The 19,178-nt window shown below is 55.1% G+C and overlaps 4 protein-coding genes across 4 annotated transcripts; 2 read left to right on the top strand and 2 right to left on the bottom strand.

Annotated features, from left to right (window-relative positions):
• Positions 1-681: 681 nt before the first annotated feature.
• On the top strand, positions 682-1,798 carry NCLIV_028110 (putative DnaJ protein; the record flags this gene model as incomplete). The annotated part of the gene is made up of 4 exons (XM_003883005.1): positions 682-914; positions 1,112-1,460; positions 1,566-1,732; positions 1,786-1,798. The coding sequence occupies 4 exons, from the start codon at positions 682-684 to the stop codon at positions 1,796-1,798; spliced, it is 762 nt and encodes a 253-aa protein (XP_003883054.1).
• A 403-nt stretch (positions 1,799-2,201) lies between these two features.
• Positions 2,202-5,600, bottom strand: NCLIV_028100 (hypothetical protein; the record flags this gene model as incomplete). Its single annotated transcript, XM_003883004.1, has 15 exons — positions 2,202-2,333; positions 2,392-2,562; positions 2,620-2,735; positions 2,797-2,851; positions 2,906-3,286; positions 3,345-3,479; positions 3,533-3,630; positions 3,688-3,758; positions 3,815-3,860; positions 3,920-4,075; positions 4,130-4,566; positions 4,625-4,717; positions 4,776-5,025; positions 5,197-5,357; positions 5,416-5,600. 15 exons carry the CDS (start codon positions 5,598-5,600, stop codon positions 2,202-2,204), a joined length of 2,487 nt encoding a protein of 828 aa, XP_003883053.1.
• Positions 5,601-7,706: 2,106 nt separating this feature from the next.
• On the bottom strand, positions 7,707-8,204 carry NCLIV_028090 (conserved hypothetical protein; the record flags this gene model as incomplete). The annotated part of the gene is made up of 1 exon (XM_003883003.1): positions 7,707-8,204. One exon carries the CDS (start codon positions 8,202-8,204, stop codon positions 7,707-7,709), a length of 498 nt encoding a protein of 165 aa, XP_003883052.1.
• A 2,539-nt stretch (positions 8,205-10,743) lies between these two features.
• NCLIV_028080 (conserved hypothetical protein) lies at positions 10,744-18,942 on the top strand (the record flags this gene model as incomplete). The annotated part of the gene is made up of 5 exons (XM_003883002.1): positions 10,744-11,526; positions 12,216-15,258; positions 15,704-16,881; positions 17,278-17,509; positions 17,912-18,942. The coding sequence occupies 5 exons, from the start codon at positions 10,744-10,746 to the stop codon at positions 18,940-18,942; spliced, it is 6,267 nt and encodes a 2,088-aa protein (XP_003883051.1).
• Between the last annotated feature and the right edge of the window lie 236 nt (positions 18,943-19,178).

Genomic DNA, 19,178 nt, shown 5'->3' with positions numbered 1-19,178 from the left:
CTGGAGAATTGTAGGACAGCGGGGCAACGACCGGCCACGAAGCAAAAGGGCCCATTCTTGTTTCTCTGTGCAAGGACACAGTATTCTTTATCGTTTCTTTTGCTGCCGGTCAGTTCTGGGAGTCCCAGGACGATCTGGAGGGTAAGGACCACGTGGCTTGCTGTCGGCAACCCCCGGTGATGCCGTCTCCTCTAGAAGGGGTTCCCGACGTCATACGCTGCCTGTCTTCTTATTCATTGGTTTCCTTTCTCTGCACAACAGCTCTCTTGTACGTTGTGGAATGGCTTAGTGGCCAGATTCTGGTGTAGACGTGTCGCTGTCACCCCCATTTTCCTCACGTGGGAGCAACGCTGTCGTTTTCCTACTGCAGTGTCCATTTCACCGTTATCGTCTGGGGGACGGATATCGTACTGGTCCATCGTCAGGGGCGCAGTTTCGGATCGACGCCACCTGCTGCAGACACAGACGGGCCCTACATAGTGCTTGGCGGTTTGGTACGCTCTTCACTGACCGGTCCGTTCTCTGTCACCATCACAGCTGATCTGCAATTTCAAAATGGGGCTTCAGCACCTTGTCAAGGGACTCCTTCCCCTTAGTGTAGTTTTTGGAATGCTGCTGGAGACATGGCGAGTACCTGAAAGAGCTAATTGGAGCCTACTTTCCCTCCAGACTTATCCCTTGATGGTGCTTGCTGCAAAGCAGAATTTGTATTCTGTTCTCGGTGTAAAGCGCAACGCCAGCGCTGACGAAATAAAAAAGGCTTACCGGAAGCTGTCAATGAAGTACCATCCTGATAAGAATAAGGAACCCAATGCTGAAGCAAAGTTCAAGGAAATATCCTTTGCGTATGAAGTACTGAACAACGCGGAGAAACGTCAGGTCTATGACGAATATGGGGAAGAGGGACTCGAAAGGTGAGTCCTACATTCTTGTCGGGACTGCTGCCGCCCGTGTTGCTTTGCTCACAGGCGTTGTAAACTCCGTGTAGTGGTCTTCGGCAGCTCGAATCCACTTTGCTGCAATGCATGTCTTGGTTCGTTTCAAGCGTTCTGTCAAATGATCTTCTCCCATAGGTTTTTTGCTTCTTTCTGTTGGGTCTGATATGCTACAGGCTTCAGTCCGGCATGCAACAAGCATCACATCCATTTGGAGATATCTTCTCCGACTTCTTCGGCGGTGGATTTGGAGGGAGAACTCGAGAGACTCCCAAAGCACCGCCGTCAACCGTGCGGCTCAATGTGTCGCTGGAGCAGCTGTATAAAGGGGAGACGCTTGACATTTCGTTCGCTAGGCCAGTTATGTGCATGCATGCTGACGACTGCTTTACAAAGAAACCAGACTGCAAGGGACCCGGCCTTCGAGTGATCACGCAGCAAATGGGCCCCGGTTTCATTGTGCAGAATCAAATTCAAGATGACACGTGCGTCGACCAAGGGAAAGCCTGGAGGCCACGGTGCAAGGTACGGACAGATACGTGCGCGCGTGAAATGGGCGTTATACATTGCCGTGATTCTGATGCTGGTGAGTATTGTCACTGACACTGCTGTTGACGGTTTGTCCTTCAGGAGTGCCCGAATGGCATTACGGAACCTGAAACGGCGCAACTGTCGGCCACCATTGAACCAGGAATGCGTGAAGGAGATGAAATTGTTTTTGACGGCGTGGGAGAACACAAGATGGGCCACGAGCCGGGTGACTTGGTTTTAGTCATACATGAACTCCCTCATAAACGGTAAGGACTTTTTGGCGTCTAGCTTCAAATGTGTGTGCGTGTGTTCTCTGCAGTAGATTTTCATAGTAGTTGCCCTGGACTTGCGCTTGCAAACTCAGGTATTCTCGAATTGGCGACGATCTAGAAATGTCAATGAGGATCAGCTTATTGGAAGCTCTAGTAGGCTTTGAGCAAAGTTTTGTTCATCTTGACAACACTCCTGTTCGCGTTAAGAAAGACGATGTGACGTTTGACGGGCAAACCATGACGCTGTATAATAAAGGAATGCCAAAGAAAGGTAACTCGTCCCAGTTTGGCAATCTGAGGATCAAATTCACGGTCAACTATCCTGCTGCTCTCGACGAGAAGCAAAAAACTGCGGCAAGGCAGGCTCTTGAAGGAGCACGGTATACCCAACGTGACGTAACGACGTTTTAAGGAACCTCGACCGAACGGGCAGCTATGTCCATAAACGTCTAATCTGCATGCCTCAAGCAGCTTCCTGAGTAACCTTTTCAATCTCAATATTGAGAATGGTTGTGCTCGTGTCAGGACATAACTGTGTTGTGCAAGTGGACGTCAAGGTGATCACATGGTCTCGAACAGGGATAGCAGCGATAGCCTGAAAGATTGGTTGATAAAAAGGAAGATGCATGCCGGTGGTCATTTGTTGGTGTTACCCCATAGCTCAAGCCTTTTGGGACCACTTGTCCGGATGCGAGTGAGATGCCGTTCGCTTGAAGATACACATGTCCATCAGTGGACCCGTCGCATGGACCCGTCACCTGCGCAACCACGCGGTAGGTGCCGTTTTCGGGGAGGATCACGGACCAGAAATTTGGTGCGCAGTCCTGTAGGCACGAGTCCTGTTTTTTGAATGCGGATATTCGCTGATTTTTATTCCTTACCGCGCCCAGTGGGCACCGCTGAGACCCTATCGGTACGGGAAAGGAGACACCTCGTGAGCTCAAATGGCTGAGGTTTTGACCCGAACAAGACTTCGTGGGAGCTTCTCTCCACCAGCCTGCAAACCGGACCGGATAAACGAGAGTGGTGCCCGAATGGTACTGTATCGTCAGCCGTACCATAAACAATGCCGTCATGTGACTGTTTTATGCTACCATCGTCCACGTTCCAGCCCTACAACGACTTTTGTGGGTAGGGGTAGTGATAGTTGCTTGAAAAAAGAATTACCTCTGGTGCCGCTTGTTCACCAAACGAGATGAAGTACTTTATTGGCATCGCGGAGGGCGTGTGACAAGGTGCCCTAGAAAGCTTCACAGACGCGTCTGTTGGCCCGCTCGGGCGTGAAGCGACCCCGTGGTTCCTAGTCCCTTTAAAGACGTTTTTCGGCCCTCCAATGGTCACCAGGATCTCGCACGCCACTTCCGTGCCATCACAGACACCGGCGTGAACACCCGCTGTGCACAGGGTTGATCCCGGCGCGTAGACTCCGTTACCGTATGCAGCACCTTCTAGTGACTTCACACAGTGCTGCGGACACACCGCAACAAACCGGTCGCCTTCTTCAAGAGGCAAAATCTCCGGGATCGATTCCACTGTTGCGTCGCATGCCTGTGCCACAAAATAGATGATGTCTATTTCTGACTTTGTTTTTCCCTGTCGTTTTTACCTCGAGCATGATTCGAGGAATTTCCGCCTGTGCATCCTTCGCGTCTTCCGCGGTACTACAAGAAGTGCCCAAGAACTCGAAGGAGCCACCGCTATCTTCTCCGTTCACAAACATCTCGGTGATCTCAGCCCTAACCTAAGAATTTCTTGCTGAGTAGAACAATTGCCTGAGTTACAAGCATCACTCACGTAATCGGTAATGACCGGCCGCGCTAGCTTGTACGTGTTCTGTTCGATATCGGATGTGTGGCGAATTGGGACGACTTCTGAGTCTTCGTCGCCTTCCTCTGGGCAGCCTTGCTGTTGTCAGTTTCTCATATACGATGATCACGGGGATAACTCACCAGAGTACGAAAGAGTGATCTCCGATGGCCAGTTTACAGCCTCGTCACGGGGCTTGAAGCGAAAGTGTGTACTGCAAACAGTGTCTTGCGCGCTGCCACTGAGAAACCGTGGCACCGAGGAACCTACATCTGAACTTGTTTCCTGAATTTGACTACCATCCATTCGCCCACGCCTAGAAGGTATTTAAATGGGGTAATGCAACCCACTAGAGCTTGAAGTCGGCGAGCATACCGTTTCCCCCAAGTGTGTGCCACGTTCCGTTAGGTTGATCCATATGCTTTCCGTTTAGTCCCGCTGCACAGCCGTAGACGTCGGACTCTTCAGACGAAGCAGAGCAATTAGCGTAGGTGTTGCCTCCTATGAGAGACAGAACCTCCTCCTCGCCTCCTAAAGCCCAGGGGGTCAAAGATGAGAGAAATAGTACAGTAGATGCCGGCCTACCGCAAGACAAGGCTCCTTCCTTTTTCTCTTCAGCAAAGATAAAGAACGGAACTCCTTTCTGGCGGAGTTTGAATGATAGCTTCCCCTGCTCCCGGAGTGATATGAACCGTATCCTCATTGCCCTTGATTCAAGCGCGCGTCCCATGCCGGTGACACCAAATAGCACTGATATTATTTCCTCTGTGTCATGTGTTTTCCAGTAAGAACCTTCCCCCGGGGCAACGGGAACTCCTTCATCTATCGGGGAGGCAATGTATATTGTGGCAGGTATGTTCAGTTCAATAGAGAACTCCTCCATGTTCGGCTCCGCTAGAGTCCTCAGAAAGCGGCGTCCTTCGTATCGCAGAGGCACATCAGCAATGAAATACTGGTCGCTATCTGCAAATGCTCTCTCTCCGTCACTCAAGAATCCCAAATCGAACTGCTTCGGATTCAAACTGAAATGCATGCATTGATATCGACGCCGTTTTAGGGTTATCATAGGCAGGCACTCACCCAGAGAACTTTACAGGAGGCCTCGCGTTTCCGGTGTAGTAGTGGCTTGTGGGAATCACTTCTTCTCCATCTGAGCCATTTCGCCACAGCAGCCTGTTTTCAAATCCGTGTAACAGCATCATGCGGATTCAGTACTAAACCGCATATTCACCGGATCGTCGCGCTGTTGGGATTTAGGTACTTTAAATGGCTCGAGTGGACCATTTCAACGCGGATTCTGTACTTTTGCCCGCCAACAAGTTCCACCATCGCAGACTCAGTCCTCATGACCCCCGTCTTTTCTTTCGTTGGAATGATAGGGACTGGCTTTTCGGAAATAGCATCGCCCGCAGCTGGTGGTGGCATCCTGTCAACAATGATCGCTTCATCGCCGAGGAACATTCTGACTCCACAATCAGACTCTGATCAACCGCAAGATTTCCCGAAATGCCGACTAAAGTAGGTGGCGTTTCATCGTACCGCTAATGAATGTGTACATGCCCGATCGAGGCGCTTCCAGGAACCCTTCCCATCCTGTCATTCTCGTATGAGGTCCCAGCGTAAAAGTCTCTGCTCTATTATTATTTCCTTACTGACTGAAAAATTGTTGGAGGACACTTCTGAAGTTGGTCCCTTTCCTGAAAACACCAGATCCAGCGCACTGTCCGTTCTGAAAGCTGCTGGCGCTCCGGTGAATGTAGGGTTATTGTAGTAGGCCCCGCGGATGCCATCTGCGAAGGGCTCATCCTCGTAGCTGAAAGTTTAGGAATAGCGTGTCCCAATAGCACCAAACCTACCAGTGAATCTCTTACCCCCTCACTAAGGAACAGTTTTTCTTGTTAGTAAGAGCCCTCGTGGTATCCCTGTCTATGTCTTCTCTAACATCATCGATAGTTGCTTCAATTAACCCGATCTTGGTAGAGGCTTCCTCCATTTTTTTCAGGCAGTGCTGGCTTCGAGAAAGGAGGCTGTCTATTTGGTCAAGATTCCGGCTCATCGACGAATGGGCAGCGCCGCATGTGGCCGTGAATCTGTATGTTGTTATCCCATTTGCCACGGCAGTCCATCATGTGCCAAAATGTGTAACACCTTTGTATCATGTCTTCGATTTTCGCAGCTTCGGCATCCAATCTGGCCATCTGAAATAACAAGCTATTTTTTCGCAGCCACTCGATGCATATTTAAGAAGCCTGCCTCCTTACGAGATTGGTAGCTTGAGTTGCTTTCACTTCGAAAACCTCCTGAGCTTTTGCCCTCAACTTGCCTGACACGAAGAATCCCAACTTCTATGCCTCAGGATCTCAGTGTTATTTCTTACTGTAATTTACGGGGGGGCTGCAATAGTTCCAATCCTTCGGCCCTTTTCCAAGCAACTGGACCTCAACGTAGCACCACTCTCGTCCTGCAGTACCATTAACGGATCGGTAGCCGCAAAGGGGCACCCTGAAAGCCTACCGCTGCTGCCATCAGGGGAGCGGGCATCCGTGCAGTCTGTGTAAGTCTGATTGTCCTGCACGAATGCCGCAGCGCAAAGCCTTCCGTCGATTGTCTTCCTGTGTTGCTGCCTGAACTCTGTAAGGCGCTGTAATGGAGCATTCGTCTGGGCAGCTGGAGCTTGAGCTACGGTCAAACAGGCAGGAACTGAGAGGCACAAAAGTGCCACTACACGTCGGATTGCCATTTCGGATCCTCTGTTCTCTTGGATCACCGTCCGCCACCTCTAATGGCTGGTACAAAAGGAATTAGAATTCTACACACCACGCCACTGCTAATGGCTGATACAAACGGAGTTAGAATTCTACACACCACGTTACGCGGGAGACAAGCGATTTCACAACGGCCGCGACACTGTAAGGACACTTGTACGGTACGGAAGCAGATAGCCCACAGTAACACATAAGTTGTACTTTTCTTCTCAACCTGAACGGTTCTCCTGTTAAGACTGTACCATCTATTTTCTTACCTACTACAACCGTTTCACCGCATCGTTAGTAATCTGTAGCGATCTTGTCTGCAAATAGGCGACTGGTCCCGAACGCTCCAAAGAATATGACGGGGCACCTTTCCGTCGTCTGTTATTTTGTTCACGTCATGGTAATAAAGTGGGTGACTGGTGGCAGGACTTTAAAAACGAAAAGCTCATCATCTGTCGAATCAGGCGGACAACAATAGCGACCGCAGCGTGACGGAGCCTGGTCTTTCGTTCTCCCCTACCGGAAACTGCAAAAGCGGTTCTATTGAATAGCGTGTTGGGGGTCGTGCAGCATGATGGACACGACGAAACTGCCCATGGAAGAATTTTTTGCACTTTCGGCTAACTGGGTTAGGTTGCTGTGTGCTCCGCTCTTTTGTCATATCCCTGGAACGGTGCCTTGCCCCGGCGGAAAGCACCCACCAAGGGCAGTTCTCGTGAAAACAATGTAATCGATTGAATGCGATACGCACTCCTGTCTTCTGTAGCGACTAGATGCGTACTCTACCGCTGCTTACACCGTGGCCAGCAGGTTATTTGCGGCTCCTGATAGCGCAACTCCAGTCTCTTGACTACGGCTTGAGAGGTAGGAATCTTTTAACAGCCGAGAACGCGTTCAGCCTCTCAGCATGACGCGGTTTCACACAAACTTTACGTTACCATGTACAGTGAAGTTTCGAATGGCACTGATAAGCATGGTCCGGCGGAGCCTCACACGCCAATGAATGTGATGCCACATCGTAGGACAACGCTGATGGCAACGGCAACTCCCTTGACCCAAAACTTCTTGACTATGACGAGAACGAACGTAAACACCAGTTACTCAGCAACGTTCTCTTTACGCCCTTTTACAAAAAACGGCCTTGGGGTAAGGTCCCGACATGAGTTCGCAACACACCTGATTACGGGAACGGGCGACACGCCCAGTCCTCTCGTCCGCACCACAAAATTGCCCGGTCGGATGCGCGAGACCGCTCACCTGAAAACGCCCCCTTCATCCAGCCACGCGCGCCGACGTACCTAGCTCGCAAGCACACTGGACAAACCTCGGCTAACTACTGCAGCAGTGCATGAGGTTCCGAGTCGGCTGCCGTACGAGCAGCAAACAACATAGCTGTTTGTGGAATACACTCACCGAGAAAAGTCAAGTGTAGTGTGGGGATTTCCGTACTGATCACGGTAACGTGCCACTTCATAAGGAGTATAGGTTTCCTCAGGATACCCACATTCACAGGGGTCTACCCTGCTGACAAAAGCATTGCTCCATTCGGACTGGCAATCTCCGCGTTGTCGACGACGAAAAACAGGTCCCTGTTTCAGAGGGATTGACCGAAAGGCTCCACTCGTATCGAACAGAGCATTCGACACTGCGTACACCCCGGGGTCGTATCCATCTGATAAAGGAACGCCATAGTGCAGCGGACCCGGCGTGCCCGCGATGTATGTATGTGGCGCTGGTTGGGGATGCTCACGATCGTGGACGATGACGGGGGCATTCAAATCTCTTTGGAAGCGCTCGGCAAAATATTCCTGCGCAAGAGGAATACGATTTGTCGCAGAAGCCTCGTGCAGGCGGTAGTAGTCTTCAACTGCGCCCGTGTGGGCATACTGAAGGTTTGGCTGCGACATTGTCAGGAGGTGACTTCGGCTAATGTAGAATCTTTCGAGTGGCACGACTGGCCTGAGAACCAGATGCAAGAAAAGCCGAAGCGTCAATGTAATGGAAGACACCGCGCCCCAAGCTCGACCCCAGCCGCTGCAGCGACAACGATAACACAAATGCCTTGGCTTCCAGCAGAAACGTGTTCTAAAAAACAACAACCGCCGCTGCCATACCCACCGAAACACGCAACTTTCCAATAGAACAATTGCTCTTCGACCTCAAAAAAAGGATCGAAGTTGTCGGCTGACCCGCGACAGCGCCCAGCCCGACAGGACAATACTTGCCCGTTATTAGGCTGCAACGTGGGTCGCCCCTCGTGGAAACAACGAGCTCGAATGAACAAGAGAATTACTTAGGAAAGAAGCGGCCTCTTAACCGCATCTCTCCGTTTCATAGGTCGTAGAAAAATCGCCTACTGCACGAAACTAAGTTTCTGCTAACAATCTTCTTTCCTTAGAAAGAACGAGGATGCCCTCTTGCCCCGTGGCTAGCATCGAGGCACGGTGCTAAAAGCTTGCCGCGAATCTCTCTGACCTAGCGCAGCTCTTACGTCGTCTTACCTTGGGCGCTCGGACGGGAAATCCGTTGCAGATTCACAAGCGTGCAGAAACCGCGTGGCAAAACACCAAAATGCGTAGCTACAAAGTAGATTTTAGCGCTGAAAACAGCGAAAAATTTGCAGGGAAGTGACTCGAAATTTGAAGTGGCACACTCATTTGCGCCACAAGCCCGCATTCACACGTTGCTCCCGTACTCCGGTTGTTGCGTCGCACGCGCGACGTTGAGTGCCTTCCGGCTGGCTTTGTGCGACGGGAGCTGCCTTGAGGCCGTCTCGCAGAACCACAAAACTGTATGCCCGCGCGGGGACTTGCCAGCCACCGCACAATCAGAGGAAGCGCGCTGTTTGTCTGGATTCTGTGCATAGCCATCTTTACGAACAACTTGCAGGAAACGCCTGTGCATGTTTTTGGGTCTGACTGGGGAAATCCGCAATACTGTGTAGTTCAGTCTCCACGTGGGACAGCTAAAACGCAGGATGGGCAGGTTTTCCTGGCACTAACAGCACGAGGTTATCGTACGCGAACTGCTTTTGAGGAAATAAGCGGCGCTCCACTCGCCCCCGACTGCATGAGTCAAAACCACACTCACGCAAGACAACCACCCTCTTTCCCAACAACACACTGCGTTCCGTGGCAGAGAGCGCTGTCTCCCCCCATCGCAAACGATCTTTCGCTTTTGCTTTCACACCCTGAAGGAAGAAACACGTTACGGACATACGGTGAAGTAATCTTCCGCACTTCTACGCGGACTTTTCGCACACCTGTTGTTTCTTTTGGGAAACGCACTCACCGGTTCGTGCTTTCTTGTTTGGACAGCTGCACACCACTTGCGTTGAGGAGGGGCACGTGCGGCTCAATCCATCTCCAGGGCTGCAGTGCGATATGTTACCGCAGGTGTTTGCAGGATTCAGCCTTCGTTGTACAGTGAATCCAGTGCACACTGTGAGGTCCTGGATGCGAACGAACACGGCTACGTGCCATGCCCGCCAACGGTGCACTCGAACGACGCCCGAACCGTGCCTTTCATTGTTTCCCGTTTGCACCCCGGTTTCACCAGAATGAGCGCTGAGGTCTCTTCATTTTTTCACGCGGCGTAGTGCTCATAGTTGCTGAAAGATCTCGCGACGGGCCCTCCAGTGGGTACCGATGGTAACCATTTTCTGCGCTCCAAATCTCCAGGACACTTCCGCGGGGCAGCGGCGCACGGACCGTTCTGTTTGTCCAATTTTGGATGACCTGGTCTGCTCGACAGAACCTTTTGCCGGACATAACCTGACTAGGTTTAATTTGCGTGGCTTTCCCCCTGTTATTCGTCATGAACGGCGACGGATCCCGGTCGGCTGAGAGCCGTGGTTACTTGTCAGACACGGCTTGTGTGGCGCGTGGGCCGGTCGTTGCAGGGGATTTTCCCTTTTTCTCTGGGGACCAAGAAAACACAGAACCTACGCTTTCGAAGAGGTTGGAACCGAAGTGCGGATTGGCGAACGGAAACCAAGTGCTCCAGTCTTTCAGTTCAAGCAAATCAGGACAGCTGAGTGGTGGTCAGGCCTTCGAGCTGGAGAAAGGTCCACACAGAAAGAATTTGTCTTCTGAGGACGCGTCGCCGGGGCCGTACACGACCGGCCGGATAACTGCCACGCACGGCAGTTCATCTGACACTTTCTCAATCACGGGAGATTTCGCCGAGACACGATCTGCGAGTGAATCCCCCTCGACGGCTGCTGGCGTCAGCCGATCCCCTGAGCTGTCCGTGGCCGCCGCCGTGGATTCCCTGCACATGGAGCCCCCCTCTTCGGTACCTGCAGATCCTGACTTTCCAATACACTGCGTCGAAAGGCAGACTTCCCCCCAGAGACCACAGGTAATCGATCAGCCGATGCCACGGAGGCAGCGGAGTTTGTTTTCGTCACCACTCCATCGTTCCTCTTCATCTCTCCCGTGCGCCATGCCAGCTTCAGCTGTCCCTTCCCCGACAGCCCCACAGGCAAATTCTGGTATGCCTCCGTCGCCTTGTCGGAGTGGGCCGCCTGGATGTCGAGACCTCGCGCCGCCATTCGCTGCAGGCGATGGCTGCACGGACTCTTCTGGAGCCTCACAGAATGAAGCTGGCGAGGCAAAAGACCCCGTGCTGCGTGCCAACCAGAGGCCGTGTCGAGCCGTCTCTTCGACAAGGAAGAGAGCAGGCACGCCAGCAAGACGTACAAGCTCGTTTTCGGGCGACAACGAACACGATTGCCTTTCCGCTTCTCCGCACAGCCTCAATGCAAATACTCCGAGTGTCAAGTCGTGTGGACGTCAGGTGGAGATGCAAAATGCATCTTCGCTCGAAGCCGAAGCAGCGTTCTCTTCTGGGGATCCGGGAAACGAAGGACACAAACCCCTGGAGACGCTTTCGTCCTCTACCTCTTTCTCGTTCCCGCCCTCTTCCCCTCTTCTCCCCTCGAGTGCTGAGAGCTCCGGGACAGGAAGTTGGCCTAGTGCAGGCAAAGCTGCGTTGCTGCTAGATGAGGACGAGGATATTGTGATGCTCAAGGGCGAGGACAGCAGCTGGACGAAAGAGAAACGGGACGAACTCATGGCCCGCGTTAGCCAGGCAGGCCTCCGCAAGTTGAGAGACCTCTTTCTCGATCCTTACAGAAAAGTGACACGGCCGTGGACCAGCGAAGAGATTGAACTCCTTCAAGCGGACTACCGACAAAACCACGAAGACTGGGTAGAAGTCCTCCAGGTAGAAACGATCGCCGCAGCCCTTGCAGCATTTCTCACTCGTTCGAGCACCGCATGCATATGCGCATACATATACATATGCACATGTACATATATTCATACACAAACAACTTTACCCGCAGAGACGGCATCTGGAGCATGAGATACAAGCCGCCTGTCGGGACGGAAGTGTTGTGTGGAGGCATGTCCACCTAACGTCAGAATGCACCTGTGCCTGGCTTTCTTTGTGTGTGTCACTCCTCCTCCTTATAAGCTTTCCTTCTCCTATACGTGTGGATATTTATTTGTGCCGCCCCTTATGTGGTTGGCACGTCCTTCACACTGTCTCCGTCCCCTCACTTTTTCATTCTGAGCTCGGAGAGGGTCAACCGTTCGCATCAGCTGGCGAATATTGGTGGTTGCGCGTTGTCTCTCGCCTTCAGTCGGTTCTCGTTTCCTCTTCACTCTTAACGGTGGCAGCAATCATTGGTCTATCACACAGTTAAGCTCCTCTCCTCGCCAGTGCGTATGCGCCGTCGACATGAGACCCGCGCTTTCCCGGCGTTCCTGCCAAGGCCCGCTATGCCTGCGTGCCATCGCCGGCTCTATCCTTGCCTGCCGCCGCCTCGGTGTGTCGCTTCTGACGCGAAAACAAAGGTTTCCTGCATCTGTCTTTTTTGCCGTCCCGGTGATGTCTGCTGCTGCACGCAGCCCTGGCAGGCGACGCCGCTCCACCTTCAGGCCGTTCCCTTCACCTACTCAGTGCTAAAGAAGGCACCTCTAAAGTTTCCTGCGATTTTTTGCAAGCAGATCCCGTTCTTTTTCCCGCACCCTTCAGGCATCGGCGTTTTCCACGCAGTGCTTATCATCGAACGGCGCCCCACAGAGAAAAAGAGCCTCAGTCGGGGCGGTAGAACGGCGCCTCTCACAGAGCGGGGCGGAGTGGAGAGCGCATCTGCTGCTCAGAAATCGCTGGCGTCTTTAGATGAATCGAAAGAGAGGAACGAATCAGGGGAGGAAGCCGCAGGGAACGCGTGCAGCCCCGAGTCTTGTCAAATCAGCCGTAGGCGTCGGAGGCGGTCGGCAGGAGGGCCTTCGTCGTGCGTCTCACCCGCGGCTTCAACGAGGAAGACGCCTATGCCTGTCACGGCTAGCGAGTGGCCGCAAGACCGAAACCCCGAAAGTAGCGAGAGCAAGACTCGTTCTTCTCCAGCTCGTCTCTCTCGTGGTCGAGCAGAAACGGACACCTTGTGCTCTCAGAGTTCCGGGGAACACCTGACGGAAGATGTCGCACGCCTCGCTCTCATTTGGGAGCCTTATCAAGAGACGGGCGCAGCATTGCCGACCGTTTCAGAGGGAAGCAAGGACTCAGGGGCCTCTGCCGCGAGCTCGAATGAAAGCACAGTCTCTCCGCCTTCCTCGCCGTGCTCGCCGTCGTCTCCGATTCCGGCCCTGGAGTTGCCAGATGACGGGCTGCAGCCGGGCGCCTTCGCCCACGTGGTGACGGGACGTTTGTCTCTTCCTTTCTCGTCCTTGCAGTGTCCCAGGGGGCGTGCCTCGTCGGCTTCTGAGAGCGCTTCCTCCAGTCTTTCTGCTGCGGGCGTCGCCGTAGACCACTGCGCCTCGCCTTTTGCCTTCACTTCTGTGCAGAGTGCCGACACCGATGGCTTGGCGCCGTCCTTGACTCCCGGTCAGCTCCAAAGGCAGGAAAACAAAAAGTTTCTTCGCATGCAGCGGCTGCAGCAGAAACTCCTGCAAGGCCTTGAGGAGGCAGATGTACCTGAACTCGTCTTCGAGGGGCGTGTCGTCGGCTGTGAGCTCCACGGTTTTCTTCCCTTTGACGACCGAGAGACTGAAGCGCGAGCGGGGCGTAGACCCGAGGAAGGCGACGGCCAAAGAGGAGCAGAGGCCGGAACCACATCCCCCAGCCGGGTGAATGGATCGGACGTCGAGGCGAAATACGGAAAGCTTTGTGAGGCAGAGCAAGAAGACAAACCTGCGCGCGGGCAGGCAGAAACGACTGAAGCGTCGCTGCATCCGTTGGCGCGCGCGCAGAAGACGTCCAGGACGCGAGAGGGCGAAGCACAGGAGAGAGAGAACTTGGCCGCGCAGAGACCGAACGGCCTCAATCGCGAAGAAACGCAGAACGTGTTGGGACGCACGGAGAAGAAAAGCAGCAAGAGGGAGGGCGAGAGCGAGGACAGAACAGCAGGGACGTGGACTGGAGATGCCGCAGCGGTCCTCCCCAGCGAGAGAAAGACAAGCGCTCTTGGCAAGAACAAACGGCTCGGGCTTCGCCAGCGAATGCTGCTTTGCGTCCGCTTGGATGACGATCGAATTTTCCTCTACGAGATCAGGAGTTTCATCAACCACTCCGCCAAAACTCTCGTCGACTGGGAAAGACGCGTTCGCGTCGCAGAGCGGGAGATTGCTGCCGCAGCTGGTCCCCTCGCTGCGCCGTCCTCCGTTTCGCCTGGGAAAGCCTCCGTGGGAAGCTTGTCCCCGAGTAGGCGGAGCTATCTCAAGTCTCCGAGCCTCCCCGCTTCTCCCGCCACCGCGGCCTTGATGGCTTCTGGGAAATCTGAGGCGCATCGCGAGGACGGGCAAACGGAGATGAAGGCATCTGAGGCAGTGAGGGGGGCGGGGGAGTCTCTTGCAGTTGCGTCGAGCCGCGACAGCGAAGAAGAACGGCAGAGACGGAGGCGTGCCGCCAGTTCGTCGCGCGCTCAAACGTCGGAACAGCAGGAATCGGGCGCGGCCAAAGAGAACTTCCGCGAACAAGGCGAAACGCGTGCATCGCCGTCGGCGCCCGCTTCGCCGGCGTCTCTCAGGCAGGGTGAAGACAAAGAGATGCCCCGAGCAGTGAATGCGTCTCTGGAGAAGGACGAGCTCCGCGTCGCTACCGACTCGAGCCGTCCCGCCGTGACGGTGTTTGGAAGCCACCCGGTGGACGGTCTCTCGCGCGAAGCGGTTTCCTCGCCACACGCAACTCCGCACAGCGGGCCTCTTTCGGAAGCAGGCGCCTCAGCTGTGTCTGCTTCGACCGCGGCGACACTGGGCGGCTCTTTGCCCTCTGTCCCCACTTCGGTTCCACCGTCCCCGGCGTCTCCACATTCATTTTCTCGCCCTGAGGACAGCGCGGTCCCCGCGGCAGACGAGCACAAGGATGTGGACGTGTCCAAGGACGAACTTCCCCCGAGCGGCCTGGACTCTGGAGAGACAGACTCGATTCCAGCCAACGAGAGGAAAGCGATTTGTGCGGAGCAAGCGGCCGATTTCGGGCGGTCCCCACCCGGGGGAGAACGCGAGGAAGCGAAGTTTGGGAGCGAACCGCAGATCGCGATTTCGCCCGTTCACAGGGATCAACAGAATCCGGTCTCGTCGCCACAAACCAGTTCAAAAACAACCTGTGCGGCGGCGTGCTCGTCCTCTTCTGCCTCTACTTCCTCTTCCCTGTCTCCGTCGGCTGCTGGCTGTGACTCTTTTTCACGCGCCGGCGCCGCGATCGAAAGCAGGAAGGCGGAATCCGTTAGAAGGAGGGCTTTAGCGGCTGCATCGCCGGTGGGCTGGTCTCCCGCGGAGAGGACAGGGGCGCGGCGGGGGGAGGAAAAGAAAACGGGAAGAGAGATCCGTGTGGCGGCGTTCAACCAGACATCTCCGGTCAAAAGACGCCTACCTGTGGAAGAAGAGGAAGACGTGCATCTTTGGTTAGACTGCGACGACACCCCTGCGGCACGACGAAGCCCGACGAGTCGTAAGTGAAAACGAGACGAACAGTCTTGGAAAGGGAAAGGCCACCAGAGGCGAGCGCAAAGGAACTCTCCAGGGAAAATTTTCCGAAAACGCAAACCGACGCACGCTCTTTTTTTCACAGCTTGCCTCATGTATTTGGTGGGGGGAAGAAGGGGAGAGGGGCATTGTGTAGTTCATTTTTAGCTAAACACGAAAAGCTTCTACATTTCAAGGCAGCGACATGCACGGTTTGTAGGGTTGCGTTTTAATGCCCCTACCCTGTCGGGAGGTTACCGGAGCATGTGTGCATAGATATCCCGGTAGTAGGCTCATGGACGCAAAAACAGGTCTAGAGATGACTCGTGCACTCACGTGTGTCTGTATATATCGTGTCCTTCGTCCGTCTCGTTTTGTCAGAGGGAAAATGCTCTTCACGGGTCTTTTGTTTCCGCCTCGTTGCCGTTCAGCATGCAGGTATGGGGGCCCTCGGGGCGGGGCATGCCGCTTCGGCAAAGCATTCTCTCTTGCTCCCCTCGCCGTTTTCCACGACCTGCAGTGGGACGCAGCAGATGTCACGAGACTCGGCGATGCCGACTATCGCCCCCAAAATGTGTTTTCCTCGTCTGCATGCGAGCGGAGTCGGGGAAAACAAGACGTCGGCCCCCGCCAGGCTACCCCTCTCAGATTGGATCGGAATGGAGCGCTCAGTTCCTCCGGCGGGCCTGAGAAGGAGAATGCCGACAGCGGAAACGAGAGGGAGACGGGAGCTGTGCGTGTCTGTCAAGACGGGCAAAACGAAGTTTTCCGCTCGGCCGCTCTTTGCTTCTTCTTCTCCGTCTACGAGGAAGTAGAAGAGAACGACGGAGGTGCGCTGGCGGCAGAGTCGACGCATGTAAACGCAATTCTCCCTGGCGCGCGAGCAGTCCAGGGCGCGGAGGAGCCTGAGACTGTGCATGCAGCCAGTCACCTGGCTGCCAAGAACGACGACCTCTCGAGCACTGCCCGCGTTTCGACGAACGTGAAGGCGGAAGTTCCGGACGCTGCACGGCTTGAGGGCAAAGAGCAAACGAACACACTTCCAACCGGAGATGCGCATACACACAAGGATGCAGCTGCAGTGACGAACGAGGAGACGGGAGACAAGGCGGTTGGCGAATGCGCAGCAGGCGCACTGGCAACGGCTGAGAGAGGCTCAGAAGCAGCGAGGTCTGGGGTCTCACTTGGCAAGACTGGTGGGCAGAGAACGGGATGGAAGCGAAGAAAGATTGCCGTGCTTTCTCACCTTGCAGCCGTGGCGAGAGCTCCTCAAGGCTTTCCCCACGGCGTTGGGGCCAGTGGCTGGACCGACAGAGACACAGCAGCCTTGTCGGCGGGAGGCCCCGGCACAGTGCCTCAGAGTCCCGGTGGGGTTCAACCGGCGAACGTTTATCGAGAGACTTCAGAAAGCGAATCCGCCAATTTCTCCGTCGAAACGTGTCTTCACAACGCCTGTTCGTCGATAAAGTCCGAGGCGTCGTCACCCGCCCGTTCCGGAGCAAGACACCCATCGGTGCTTCCCGATCGTCTCGAAAGCGACTCCCCTCGCACAGGTGTCCAGTCTCGCGTTTCCGCTTCGTCCAGCTCCCCGCTGGGTCCTTGGAATGCGGTGGGGGGGAAGATTTGTGTGTGGCGACTGGAGCCTCTTTTGGGACAGCTGCCGCTGGACCCCGGCGTCAGTGAGCGAGACGGAGTTTCTTTCGATTCAGATCTTTCCACGTCTCGTCGTCCCTCGGTTTCCCCGTCCGGGGAGCAAAAGAGACGGCGACTCGCGGACAGTCCCTGTCGAAGAGGTAGCGGCGCAGGGTGGCATCGGAGCAGACACCGGGAGAGACGCACGCCATCTGCGGAAAATTCGCTGGAACGACGAGACAGATTCCTGCACTGCTCGCAAGACACACCGAGGCGAGTATCGACAAGCAGATCAGATGTCCCTGAGGAGAATGGGGGAGAGGAAGGAATGTCCTGGTCTTCTCCCGCACCGCGTTCTCTGCTTCTTTGCCAGTGCTACTTCCCGCCCAACTGCATTCCCATGGACATCAGCGCAACGCCGGGAAAAACCTCCGTTGTTTTCAGAACACGCAGATGGAGAACCAACGTAGGATGCGCCGACGGCCTCCCTGAGAAGGGAAACGTTCAGGCGGAGACGGCAGAGAGTCTCGTGGCGCGACATGAAAAACTGCCGACGATGGTGACAGTCGACACGAGCGGCTGTTTACGAGCGTGGAGTCTTGGAGGTAAGAAGACGCTAAAAACGACAGAGAGAACAAGACGGGAAAGAAAGGATAGTTGCAGGCCCGATCGCGTCTCATGAAGAGGCGCGGCACATGGCCCGCTTGCTTTCTGGGCAACGCAGAGTCACGTGGCGGTTGAAGAGCTGCCGCGAATCGAACAGCCTCCCGCCCTTTTCCAGTGTTTCTAGGGATCCACACGAGCCGCCCCGAAAAAAAGACGCGTTCATCGGGTGGCTCTTGCGGCGCAACTGAAACGCCCTCTTCCCTGTTTGTGCGTGAGGGTGAAGTCCCTCCACGTGGAGGGTGTGACGGCCCCAAAGCTGGACGTTTGCTGAGCCCGAGTGGCAGTAGAGATGCGCTGCCCTCCTGTGTGTGTGTGGCCGGCTTTCTGCGCTTTCCGTGTAGACCCAGCCGCGTGTTTTGCCGCTCAGAAGATTCTTACCGGCCCGCTGCTGGCGGTGTCAGTCAACCAGCAGCTCCCGGCCCTGGCAGCGATTGGAGCAGGGGACGGGCGAGTTCGGATTTGCGACGTCTCTGCGTTCCTCGCACCCAACCAGTCTCACGCGGCGGTCGAGGGGCAGTTGCAGCCGCTTGCGTCGCCTCTCATCACGCTGCCGTCGCCTCTGGGCGAGGATCTCTACCGGGTGTTTGGACGACAGCATCCCGTCCGGCGACTGCAGTGGCTAGCTGGCGGCGCCTTGCTCGGCGTCGTCCACGAACAGCCCGAGTCTGAGAGGCACGTGGCAGCCTTTGGCAGCTGTGCCGCACTCTGGGCTCCCGGCAAAGACGTGTTTGACGAGGTCAACGACGCCGCACAGCACAAGCTCTTCTGGGCGCGGGCGGCCAAACACCCGCAGGCTGCAAAGTTCGCTCGTCTCGTGTGCGTACACGTCGCTCACGCTGTGGCAGCTCTGGATCGCAGTGAAGGCGCGAACGGAGCTCCTGCCTTTTCGCGGAGAGACGGCAGCGCGCGCATGCTCGGCTGCGACTTTCTTTTCAGTAGGAAGGGCGGCATTTCTGGAGTTAGCACCGACACCGCCAGCATGCTCCACTTCTGGAAGCCAGGAAGTTGGCTCTTGGGAGATGTGGAAGATGTCGGCGTGCTCGCGCGCAAGACCGCCGACAAGGAACAGTTGTCCCGGGCGTTACGCCACGTGGCCACGCAAATCCAGCTTCGGTCCCACGTTGCCACGCGAGCGGAAAAGGCCAAAATGCAGAGGCAGGCAGAAACCGCAGGGGAAGACGTCGAACGGGCCGCACACGGGGAAAGCCTTGCGTGCACCCGGGAGGCGCTGATGCGACCGTGGCAAAAATTCCTGGCTGTTCGGCCAGTAACGCGGGCGCTGATGGAGAATCTGCGCGCTGAAATCCAAGAGGAAACGGCTGCGTTCGACCTTTTCGCGGAGCCCCATATCCACTGGCTCGAAACCAAATAGAGAGAGAAAACACAAGTCTTTGAATCTTCCGAACGTATTTTGGCCTTCCCACCTTCTATTTGAATTGTCTACCGCAGAGCAGATGTCCGGGGACAAAAAACGCCCCCTTTCTGTTTCCATTTTGGCCTGTGACCGCGAGAAATGCAGCAAGGGTATGTGCATCTTGAAACGAGATCCGTGCTTTGTTTTTATAACCGCTACAAAAAAATGAGGACACCCCCTCGAGGCTGACGCCT

The sequence above is a fragment of the Neospora caninum genome, chromosome VIIb (assembly GCF_000208865.1).
Source record: "Neospora caninum Liverpool complete genome, chromosome VIIb".
Taxonomy (NCBI): Eukaryota; Apicomplexa; class Conoidasida; order Eucoccidiorida; family Sarcocystidae; genus Neospora; species Neospora caninum.
The sequence above is the reverse complement of the archived record's forward strand: the minus strand, read 5'-3'. Positions and strand labels throughout refer to the sequence as shown.